Raw genomic sequence first — 12,094 nt, forward strand, 5'->3', positions numbered from 1 at the left:
AAATAAACTTCAAGGTTAAAAACGATAATTAGCGGCTGGAAAAAGCTTTTCAAGCCTAGGATGTTTTGACGAGATGTTGAAGTCAGTCGCGTCGCCCTCTACACAGTTATTTAGGCGGACCTCTGATGTCGATATGACGCACATCTATTATCTACATATCAGGTCAAAGGATTCGAATTATCTTTAATCATTCTTCTCATCAATTGGGTATAGAATATCACAGAAACACAAGTAGGAGATATCATGACTCAGAACGGGCAATAGAAATAATCACCGATCACAGATGCAGTTACACTCTGCTACGGGACAGATCTTATGTCGCTTAAACCAGTCATTGGCATGATTTGCATGGAACCCATGGTTGCAATGGATACAAAACACCACAAACCGCCGCATCACTTCAGTCTCAGTGGGTTCGCGAGAGCCCGCCTCGGCATCAGCTGCGCTACTGGCGCGTGACATTGGGTCTGGCGAACCCAGCCACAAAGTGCAGATGCCGCAGCGCGGCATATGTCGACCACACCGCGGACACACAGTCCCGGACATGACTGTAGGTGCCAGTGGGTTCCCGGCGGTGGGATGCACAGTTTCGGCACCCTTGGTAGTGGAGACCTGGGAGGAAGCGTCGTGCTGGGTAAGCGGACTCGTGCAGTAGTTACAGGTGAGGCTGACTTGCTGCGGTGGTGGTGGCATGAGTTTGCGACCGTCTGCAGTCACGGCGAAACGACGAGAGCCAACGTCGAATCGGGCTCGCTCGAGTTGGAGTTTCCAGGAGTTCATTTGCCGCCGGTAGGTCTCACGCCAGGCCTCAAACTGGACAATGTGTTTTTGGTTGCTAACAAGCCGCGGCACGGTATGGCTCATTGCTAGCACGGGAGTTTGGACATCATTGAACTTTCCAATATAAGATTGGAACAGACCCATGGCCAAATGACCCAAGCCAGTGAGGACGATTCCTTCAATATCGCCTTGACGAATTGCTTGGCTTGTAGCATCCTTCAGATACTCAGTTAATTCGTCATCTGGAAGCCAGCGTAGCGCGACCTCTACGCGATACTTCAGAGGTAGTGTGGTTTCCTTGATAACTGCATTCCAGTCGCCTTTGCTCACAAGGGCTAGGATCGCCCGGGCGTATGGATCCGTGAGCTCCTTCGCGATTTCCGCACAAGTATCCTCCCAGTCTGTGTCAGTGTCCCCCTTGGTGGCACCCGCAATCGCCATGGCTAGCAATTTATGTGCTTGAGTGGGGTTGTTGCTTCGAAGCCCGAGGTAGGCTAGCTTGGGCTCATCTTGGAAGACAGCCAACGCAGCGGCTTTAGTATGCTGGTTTTCGCCAGATAAAGCTTTCACTGACTCCTCTAGTTCACGGTAGGATTGCGTTGCACCACAGATACGAAGGCAGAGTTGGCGATGGTCGGGGTAAGCCGTGTCACAACCTTTTGTCTCAGGGAGATTCAACTGAGTTACCAAGATTGCCACTGTATCCGCAAATGTTTTAGCACCATCCTTCTTATTACTAATACGGCGTTGTTCGAGACCATTGCCTGTGCTCTCGTCAGTTTTGAGAAAGACTTCAGACTCAAGCGAAGACAAACCTAGGTCATTATTCCAAACACTGCTCACACCTAGATAATTCAGGTCCAAGCCATTGACAACCATTGACGTCCCGGAAGACTCTTTTCGAGCACCTAGGAAATGTATTAGATGTTTGTTTGTGACCCCACGGAAAAATGAAAAACCCACGTTCAATCCAGTCCCATAAGTCTTGTAGAGCTTGGTCATCAGATGCCACCTTTCGGTTTTGATCCTCATCAAACAAATAACCCTCTTTGCACCGGAACTGGTTGATTGTGCATTGAGTGAGCGCTTCTTCGGCAGTAAGAGGGACCCCCATTACCCCGATAGCCATGGCGCGTTCCCTATTCTCGTGGCTTGGGACAGGCTCGAAATCAAGATTCTTTGGCACAAACAGTTCATCATTTGCATTTGCCTCCTGCTCTTGCGAGGCTGAGTAGACTCGTGACCTGATTTCTTCGATCAGGCCGGATATGGGCGCAATGTGCTCAGAAAGTGGGTGAATCGATCGCACATCTGAGTCATTCGATGAGATCCCACAGGCCAATACACTCCGTGAAGATAGATCAATTGGTGCGCACGGGGGCCGCGCGGTGATGATCTGAGGTTGTCCATTGCCGTCGAGTGCGATAGAACTTGGTTGAGGGGACAAGCTAATATTCAGGGAATCGAATGAAACAATCCGGTCCTTTTCTCTGTAGCCGCGAGTCGGGTTATCAAAGGGTATGCATACGTCCCGTACGTGCTTGGTGTATACGGATTCTGGATAATTTCTGGAAGATCCCTGACCAAGAGTCTCGTCTATCGAAGAGCGATACTCTTCCGGCAGGTAGTCTTTGGAAATGTCGTAATTCTTGAAATGACCGCTGCTGGACAGCGCAGCGAGACTGCCTCGGTTCGTCCGCGAGAAGCGCAAGCTCCAGATGGAGGATTTTGGATGGAAAACATTCTTGAGTTCCAAAGCAGGTGTCGTTTGACCCGAGTCTGTGGCACTGGCAGAAGAACCAATTGCTGGCGATGTTAGTCGGGTTCCAACGCGGCGGTCCCATACGCAGATGGTGCTTTCATTTGTTGGAATGCAAGACGCAATGTAGTTCTCATCAAGCCAGTCAATAGCCAGATTATGGACACATCGAGTGGGGAATTGCAATGATGGATTGCCGGGTCCCTCTGTTACGAAATCAGCTCCACCTTCGTGGATGTGAAACCAGGAAAGACGAACCTCTTAGATCATAGATCCGAACAAACTGGCCTTTAACACCAGTTACGATCGTATCAGGCTGGTCCCGGAAGAACTTGATACTGGTAATAGGCTCTGAGCTGGCGAGCTTCCGTAAAGGCTCAGTAAATCCTTTACTTCCGCCAGCAGGACTGAGTCGTTGATTCACGTCCCAAATGTTCAAGCAAAAGTCGTTCCGAACGCGATCGAGGCCCGATGCCACAAGACCATGTGTACTAAACGCCACAGCATTGCAGTACCGTTGGTTGCGGACTGGAAATGAAAGAGATTCCTTGGCATCCCCATCGAGGCGTAGGATAGTAGCCTCCCCAGACGACTGGCCCACGGCGATCAGGTTCTCATTTGAAGTAGACCAGTCGAATGCGCGAAAACCGGGTACATTGGTCAGAGTGGAGAGCACTTCATGGCGTATATACTTTCCGTCAAATCCAGTCACCCTACACAGACGAAATGATTTCCCCGTGACGTCGACGGACAGGAAGCGTTGTTCAGTGGCCGACGAGGTCGGGGACCAGCGAATGGCAGACTCCATGCTGGTCCTTTTAGTAAGCTTGGTTCAGTAATTACCTCAGTAGCATGAGTATGTGCAAATTGTCAGGTACAAAAATTCAAGCGACCAATTGGAGTAAATCAAATCAATGCGACGAGAGAGGGCCGTTGGTGATGGTGATCAACGGAGACGCTCATTGGTTGGCGCCAATCTGGGGGGCGGGCCGATAAATCCGCCGATATCTTTTTTCTTATCGTTTTTGCTGTAGCTTCAACCTCTTTTTTCCTTTCCTTTTCTGTCAGACCAACAAACATGTCTACAGACACTCGAGACCACCGTGATCGGGCAGCTCCCCCAAAGAGGAAGACCCGGGATGGGTCAGAGGATGTTCCCCCGGCCCGCAAAAAGGTGCACCGCAAGGCCGACAAAGCAGATGGCCAAGTCCAATTCGAGGAATACAGCAGCAAAGGCGATGCATCGAAGCCCAAAGTGACCCGGAAATACAAGGACAAATTTGCTCCCAAACCTGAAAAGGAATACCCGTCGATCAACGATCTGAAAAAGCGAATTCGCGACGTGAAGCGACTACTCAACAAAATTGATTTGTCTGCCGATGCTCGCATCTTGCAGGAACGTGCCCTCGCTGGATATGAGCAAGATCTTGCGGATGAAACTACACGCAGAGAACGGTCATCATTGATCAAGAAATATCACTTTGTCCGATTCCTTGGTATGTGGCCGATATGTCTGAATGATCTTGTGATTCCCGCTAACGTACTGTGTTCCTATTGAATAGACCGCAAAACTGCTACCAAGGAACTCGGCCGATTGACTCGCCGCGAGAAGGAAGAGGGTCTGGATTCGAAACAAAAAGCTCGTCTTGCAGCAAAGATCCACCAATGCCGTGTGAACCTCAACTACACGATCTACTATCCTCTCACAGAGAAATATATTTCAATCTACCCCAATGGAAAACCCGACGCAACGGACCCAAAGACAGAATTGCAAACGCAAGAAACCAAATCGGACGATGCCAAGCCCCCGTTGTGGTCCGTTGTTGAGAAGTGTATGGAAGAAAAGACACTGGACCTTCTTCGTGAAGGAAAGTTGCGCATCAACGCCAATGGAGAGAAGATCCAAGCTCCGTCGTCTGGCACAGCTACAGCTACGGATACCCACAAGGAGAAGAGCAAGAAGAAAGATCAACAGAAAGATACCGATGCTACCCAAAAGGACAAGCATGTTTCCAAAGACAAGAATAGCAGCAAGAAGGAGAAGCCTGTACACAGCGAGCGGGCTCCTAAGAAACACGAGGCACCACAGCAAGCCAATGCAGAGGATGAGGATGATAGCGATGGTGGTTTCTTTGAGTAACCGATTCATAAGTTTGATCATTGGTTTATGTCTTATTTGTCTTGATATCCACACTAGCATTCTATACATTCTATTGCAATATAACCAAGCGACCTGTTCAAAAAGTTCACCGGGTAATAACCGGATTCTCCACCTGCATACATCAGTGCTACTTGAAGCATTGACTCCGAAGCTAGCTCAATGCAATGAAGGTTGGGATAGCAGAGTTAATTGCAAAAAGGAGGATTGATTAGGAACATGGGAAGGTGAAAGGTTGAAAGTAAACGAATAAGCCAACTTGTACATACTTATTGCGTTAATCGCGTTACGAACTATAACTCTACCATACGCACTGGGTGGCGGATCGCTAAGTAGACTGGTGTGAGTTCCATATAGCTATTACAACGTTTGGACGGCCGTTCATACATGCAACAGATGGTATTCCTTATAAAGTGAAATCGGTTATTCGTGTTCCGGCTAACAACTATGCATCTATGGGCATACATCACAGGCTTAGGGCTACATAACCACATCAACCTCTCACGAGTTCACAGGCTGCGACCACTGGATCAATACCTGCGACCTCGTTACTGAGATCTGAATTCGCGTCTATCTCGCATATCTGGCTTTTCTACACATCTACCTTGCGTTGTTGTGTCTCTCAATTCGACTTTCATACTTGTCGCCATCCCATTGCGACCTCGCTGTCCACTACAGGTAAGATATCTTGCAAGATTACCCCCTTTATACTTCGATCTCTATCCTTATGTTCTGTTCATGTTCACCTTACGATGTATCTCGCGGCAAACGGCGACTTCCATATTCATTGACTCCTGCGCAATTTCATATTCGCTGACTCCTATATCTATAACGCAGACTCCTTCATATTTCAAACTTCCGCAACAAACTCGAACTTTGATTTACCATCAAAGTGTCTTTTCTTTTCTAAGGTCAAGTCTATGGTCGCTCCTCTTATCACTGGTCAGTCATACATCTGCTCATCCGAACTCTTATTGACCAATGAAGAACTGTTAACCACCTTCTGTCCCAAAATCTCCTTGCTTTCAATATCATTTTGATCAACCGAGTATACATCTAATCATTTGACCTCCTAACAGAGCGCAGATCTTCCAATCCATTCTGAATTCTTTCAAGTCAAGCCAAGATGCCTCCAGAGAAAGAGGCCAGAATGGCCTGCGACATGCCAGGTAGAGCAGACTTCCTCAAACAACAGGAAATCCTTCGGGATCATTGCGCAAGCGCCCTCAAGGAACACCTCGAAACCAATCCCGATGTTATTTGGACACCCGAAGATGGCGAAGGACAGCCCCCCACCACGAAGGAAGAAGAAGCTCAGCTCAAACTGATCGTGAACATCGAGTTCGACTCAAAAACCGACAAGCCAATCTTGCCTCCGATCAACAACCGACTATCAGATGAGTTGGTCTATCTCGTGAGCAAGTTCACAAACGCCCTCGAACTGTCACGTCGATACCCATACGACTTCGACAAAATGGGTCATATCAAACCCGAACGTGTGTCTTCGGGACCTGCCCCCATCATCTGGGCTCACGGCCTCCCTTTCTTCCCAATCTACAAAGGGTATTACATCCTCTGTGGACGCGAACACGCTAAATGCATTGGCTGGTTGCTCCATGAGCGAACTAGGGAGATCATGCAAGCCAACCCGAGCTGGTCTGTTGGGGCGGTCATCGCACCTGAAACTGCCGTGAGTGCTCGTCATACTATCACTCGTCAGATGACACAGCACAAGCCTTATGGCCCGGAGAGAGAGTCGCGGTACAAGGGCAAGGCCTCGGCTCGCGACTTCGTGGCTGCGGAGCACCATCTCTGCGCTGTGCTTCCGGACCTGATCACCCGTGAGATTGAGGTCGGCCCGTTGTGGCAAGCATGGGGTTACAATGTTCGTTGTGGACCTGTGATGCGTGGCGTGAGAACAACTATCGTCCCGAAGGAGTTTTTCGATGGCCATGGTCTCGAAGATATCGACTATGAACATTTTGCTAGACCGTACGGGAACCACCTGTTGGACGAGGATGAAGAGACAGACGATGAAATGGACGCAGGTGATGGCAATCAGCCTGGAGATCTCGCTGGACAGAGTGATGAAGTTGCTAGCAGTAGAAAGCGGCCTGCTTCCCAAATGGACTTTGGCATGGACGGCGAAAGCTCGATGGATCTTTCAAAGCAGGCCACAGATGGGATCCACAAAGAGGTCTCGGAAGAGAACTCAGAAGAGTTCACAGAAGAGGCTATGGAAGTCCGCATGAAACAAGTCACCGGAGAAATACTGAAAGACCTCGAATCCGCGCCCTCGGGCCTTGAGGAGGAACAACATGCTGTTTCCAGCAGAATTATGGACACTGAGCTCGGCTTGGGTATCTGGGATTCAATTAAAGAATTCATCGATGAGCGCGGCCATGATCAGACCAGAACCGCTGCTCTCGCTTTTACGAATGCTGAGATTCAAGTCGCTGCACGTGCTCACCATACCCAGGTGCAACTGATGAGCAAGCAACCTGAAACCGAGCAGGCAGTGACCGATGCCGCCACTAACAACGCTCACCCCATTGACCTGTCCAATGTGGAGCAAAGCGCATGCGAACAGCCCGGTACTCAGCAGTTGGACCATGGAGCAGCTCGGACCTTGTCTGAAGTTGACGACGAGACTGGTCTCGACTAGAGCCAAGTATCAGCGGAGGTTCCTGTGCAGGATGAGGGAAATTTAAAACTGAAAATCAAAAAAAAGGGAAAATGAGGTCGGAAATGGGATCAGAAATGAGATTGACTCTACCTTTAAGAGAGATAGTATCTCCCAAGTGTTGCCTTTCTTTTAGAGCTTCATGGTATTGGGGGATTGTGCCTTTCTCTTCATGTGATGTACTTCTTTGCTTTTTCTATCTTTCTTTCCAGTGACACGCAGTTCGGTCATTGTAATTGCAATTATTTTTACATTGCATCATTCTTAATGCCGGCATGTATGCCGTACTACTTGCTTTCTCTGAAAATCTATTAATTTAGACGGCTATAATGTGTAAGGCAATTGGTTCAGAGGGTGCAAGCAGATGACTCAGGCTATATCTATGACACTGAGCAAACACTTAAGTCAAAAGTACCCGTCTATCACCCGCAGTATCATCTTAGGCCAAATAGTTTAGAGTCTACAAAAAGCCCATCAGCATCGCGTAGATCTATGGCTAGATGATATAAATTGGAAGTGAAGTGTCATAAAAGCAGCCAGAAAGGCAGCATAAATGTCAAATTGAAAAGCTCAGGAAAGACAGACTAAAAGGAAAAAGAAACCAAAAACCAAAAACACCAATCATCTCGCCGGTAACCCCTCTAGATACGTATGCTGGAGCTGAAATCTCGATATGGCAAAAGATGTCAACGTATAAAAAGCTCATATAACATGCAGGAAAGAAAGTCCGAAGTTGGCGCCAGAGCTAAAAGCAGGGAGGTGAATGTGGTAAGATGTGAGGATAGATGGTAGACAGATATAAAAAGAGAGAGAGAGAGAGATGAATGGCCAAAAAATAAGTCAAAACGCAAAAGAAAGTGTGTTGCGCTGGGAAAGATGTTGTCCCGAAAAAGAAAATCATATCGTGCGTAATTCATAGTAACTTGACAATGGCCATTGGATATGATCTTCAGTTTCAAATGGATGTCGTCCGGGACATCCATTGAAACACTAGCGGTCCTGCGCTAGCAGAGTCGTCTTGAGTCTAGCTCGAAAAACAGGTGTTCCCAAAACACACCGCAAGAGGCGTTCACCTCACATGACAATACAGCTACCGCCACTCTGGGCTCGCCTGCGTCTCCCGCCAGGAGCAGAGACAGAGCCTACGCCGGAAGCATCGTTCTCATCTTCGTCTTCGTTGTACAGACGCTCAGCTTCACGGGCACGACGTCGGCGTCGGCGAGCACCAGCACCAGTGGCGCCGGCCTCCTCGGTGGCCACCATGTATTCGGCCCATTTCCGGTCCAGCCGGGATGCAGCGGTGAGATCGCCGCGCAGGACACGTTTCATGTGTTCATCAACGGTCATCTGCCAGCCGTAGAAACATTTCAGCTGGATGATTTCGTTGGGATAGGTTGGTGCTGGCGACGGCGAGGGTGAGGAGGCTGGAGTGACGAAGGTACTTGTCGCCGGGGAGGAGGCGTCTGATGTTTGTGTCACCGTCACCACTGTTGCAACGGCTTTGCGGGAGGCGCGCGGGATGTATGCGTTGCTGGAGAGGACTTCCCTGACCCCTGCCCAGGTGACATTGGCGCAGTCGAATATCATAAGGCGCATCCCGACTTGGGGGAGGTCGTCGCTGTATCCGCGGCGGCGGACGCGGAAGCTGGCTTCCATCAAGGTCAGATCTGACACTCTGGTGTTGTCCATTTCGACGGATCGGAGTTTCGGACAGTTCTTCATTACGCGAAGCATTCCCGTGTCGCTGAGACTCTCGCAGTAGCTGATGTTCAAGTGTTCTAACTCTTGGGCACATGGAGATTCAGCCAGCTGCACCAGGGTAGCGTTTGTCAAGTTCTCCAAATCCTCCAGTTCCAAATGCGACAGTTTTGGCGTCGTGCGAATGACATCAATGACGGATTCATCGGTCAGCTCGGAGCACTGAGAAACCTGCAGGCCTTCCAAATCTGGAACGTTATGGGCCAGGCTTTTAAATCCATCGTCGGTCACTTCAGGGCAATTGTGAAGGTCCAAATGACGGAGTTTTCGAGGTGGAACGATAGGGCGATCGGTCAAGATATCCATCTCTGGGTTCTCGCCATGGATCAGCATCTTCAGGCTTTGATCGGTTAGGTCGGTACGACTCATGATCAAGCGATCCAAAGTATTGCGCTTGAACAAAGCCAAAGTGAATTTCTCATCCTTAAACCCGCGGATTTCGCTGGCCCGAAGATCCCTCAACCGCCAACAGGACTGGACAATCCGAATAAGACCGGAGGTATCAATATTTCTACACCAAGAAACATTCAACGTTGCAAGCTGCGGACAAGACCGTGCAATGAGCTTCATGGCCGAGTTTGTAACATTCGACAGACCCGAGAGATTAATATATTCCAAGCGGGGATTACGAAGAAGGAAAGTGTAGATGGATTCCTTTTCGATGCGACAACCCTCAAGCGAGAGATTGACAACATTCCGGCATAGATCCGAAATACGACCGTCCGATGACCATTTCTCACGCATCTGAACGCAGCCTCTGAGATTGAGGTCTCGAACAAACGGACCACCACAGGTGATAAGCTTAAGCAAAACATCGCCCGGGATCTTAGAGTAGTACTCGGTCGTATCAACCTTGGACCATAATTGTCCGTTGTAGCACATCTCATTCCACGCCTTGGATACAGGGGCGCAGCATACAATTTCCTGCGGGGTGAGGTATTGGAAGATCTTCACCTTAAGCTCCTGTGGCATATCGCCCCAAAAGTCAAAAGATCTGGCCGGCTGGGACTCTGGAAGGATGACCTCAGTCTCCACCTTCACATCCACCGGCGTCGCGCTGCGTGGCGACCCACGCGACGCTGGCCTCATATCGGAGGGCATAGGCACGGTGCGAGGTACAGGGAAACCAGGGTCATCGGTCTCCATCAAACGGATGCGAGCGTTTGCGCCCTGGGACTCACCGGGAGAACCAGAACAGCCGGGAGTAGCAGATCGGGGATTGAGGCCGCCATAGAGCTGGGAGGAACTTCCATTGCCTAGACAGGGCGAGTAGGAAGTCGACGATAGCGAAACACAAGAGAGGGAAGCCTTATTGTCTCGGCGGTAGCCAGTGGTTGACGAGGAGCGTCCGCGTCTGGTCAGCGTCGGGCTGGACGACATGCGTTGGAGACTCTGCAGTAACTTCTGACGACCCTTGAGTTTCGGAGGCTGCTCTAATGGGATCTGGCCGGTCGAATTGGTCGGAATGTTCGGAGAGATACTCCCCGGCGAGGGTAGGGCCCCGTCGGACACTTGGGAGGCCATTTTGGCAACTTGATTCCGGCTGTAGCACCTGTGATCTGGCCCACCAATATCTTGTCGCGTCTTCCGGGGGGCGTCGGCACGGTACGGAGGATCACACGAGCGAGGATAGCAACGGAGGGACGGTGGAAACGATAGAGCGACGGGCGCGCAGTCACCGGGCTCTTAAATGGGCATAGTGCTAGATCTCAAGGATGACCGGTCTTTTGGATATTAGCGATTTGAAGGTCAGAGAGACATAGAGAGGAAGTGATCAGAATGTCGGTGGGGAAAAATCACATTGACCGTTATTGTTTGTTGTAGGGCCACGGCGAAGGAACCGTGGAACAGGTTTCGGCAAAGATACCGTACAGCAAAACCGAGAGAACCGAAAGAGCCGAGTAGAAGATACAGAGGGCGGGGGAAGTTGCGAAAGGAGGAGAGAAAGAGAGGTGCAAAGAGAAACAAGAAATGGCGGAATGCAGAGCGGAAGGGAATGCGATACCTCTGCTAAACCTGGCACTGGCCTTTTCTCACATAGCACGACGTTGTACTGCGCAAGTACCTCGCCCCTCTACGTTATCTGCTTATCGCTCCTCGTCTGTTAGTACTAGGCACCGGTATATACAGGCATGTGCTTGAACCATTTCTTAATATTCTATATCTCGGTGACTTTGGAGTATATCCTAGAGTATATCCTACTTTCATTTCTACGATACAGAATGTCTTGACACAGATCGTCTAATGTGAAACCAAGTGCACACTCGGCTGACGACGCCTTGAACAGAAGATACCCAAGCGGGAATCCACTCGAGGCACCGATCCAGGGACACCCCGAAGGCGAAGTCGTTCCTGAATCCTGAGAGGCAACCCGTTAAATTCATTTTCGCCTCTTTCGGACTATTTTCGCTGGTGGGATGCGTGCGGGGAAGACAACTAACCCGTGGTACGATGGCAGAGAAACCATGGAATTGAACATGCCATATGTATGTCTTCCGAGGTTCGACTTTGTATTTTACGGTAAGTTTCATGTTTGTCTCGTTTGAGGTGGAGAGGTGATAGTCATAGCCTAGGCTATCGTAGACTATTTGCCAGAAAGAGAACGTACGCTAAATGTTCCCCGCAATTTAATCAAAGCCGTACTCCGTACGTTGTATGTAAGTCTGCCCTCTTAGGTCTCTAGGTCACATAAAGAGATATGCAAAAGGTATCGCAAATTCAAATGCCATGAAAAGGGGGTGAAAAAAGCTCGATAAGTATAAACCCCGATAAAAGAAGTAAGACAAATCATGCGTTGATGTTCATCATCATCATCAACGTGGTCCTAGGGAAGTTAGAAGAACAGACACTCGCTCCACACCGGCCCCGAAATGATACCCAGTTTCCCGGAAAATTTGGCATCCATCATCAAAACGTAACTTTGTGGGGTATCGCGTTATTTGTGTTTTTTTGTCAA

General features: G+C 49.5%; 4 protein-coding genes across 4 annotated transcripts; 2 read left to right on the plus strand and 2 right to left on the minus strand.

The window, feature by feature from the left end:
• Positions 1-270: 270 nt before the first annotated feature.
• On the minus strand, positions 271-3,347 carry N7518_006560 (uncharacterized protein; the record flags this gene model as incomplete). Its single annotated transcript, XM_057187487.1, has 3 exons — positions 271-1,688; positions 1,744-2,745; positions 2,798-3,347. The coding sequence occupies 3 exons, from the start codon at positions 3,345-3,347 to the stop codon at positions 271-273; spliced, it is 2,970 nt and encodes a 989-aa protein (XP_057039190.1).
• Positions 3,348-3,617: 270 nt separating this feature from the next.
• N7518_006561 (Efg1 domain-containing protein) lies at positions 3,618-4,679 on the plus strand (the record flags this gene model as incomplete). The annotated part of the gene is made up of 2 exons (XM_057187488.1): positions 3,618-4,035; positions 4,102-4,679. The coding sequence occupies 2 exons, from the start codon at positions 3,618-3,620 to the stop codon at positions 4,677-4,679; spliced, it is 996 nt and encodes a 331-aa protein (XP_057039191.1).
• A 1,144-nt stretch (positions 4,680-5,823) lies between these two features.
• N7518_006562 (uncharacterized protein) lies at positions 5,824-7,362 on the plus strand (the record flags this gene model as incomplete). The annotated part of the gene is made up of 1 exon (XM_057187489.1): positions 5,824-7,362. One exon carries the CDS (start codon positions 5,824-5,826, stop codon positions 7,360-7,362), a length of 1,539 nt encoding a protein of 512 aa, XP_057039192.1.
• A 1,092-nt stretch (positions 7,363-8,454) lies between these two features.
• Positions 8,455-10,662, minus strand: N7518_006563 (F-box domain protein; the record flags this gene model as incomplete). The annotated part of the gene is made up of 1 exon (XM_057187490.1): positions 8,455-10,662. The coding sequence occupies one exon, from the start codon at positions 10,660-10,662 to the stop codon at positions 8,455-8,457; it is 2,208 nt and encodes a 735-aa protein (XP_057039193.1).
• Between the last annotated feature and the right edge of the window lie 1,432 nt (positions 10,663-12,094).

Source organism: Penicillium psychrosexuale (genome assembly GCF_028828465.1).
Source record: "Penicillium psychrosexuale strain IBT 29551 chromosome Unknown utg000004l, whole genome shotgun sequence".
Taxonomy (NCBI): Eukaryota; Fungi; Ascomycota; class Eurotiomycetes; order Eurotiales; family Aspergillaceae; genus Penicillium; species Penicillium psychrosexuale.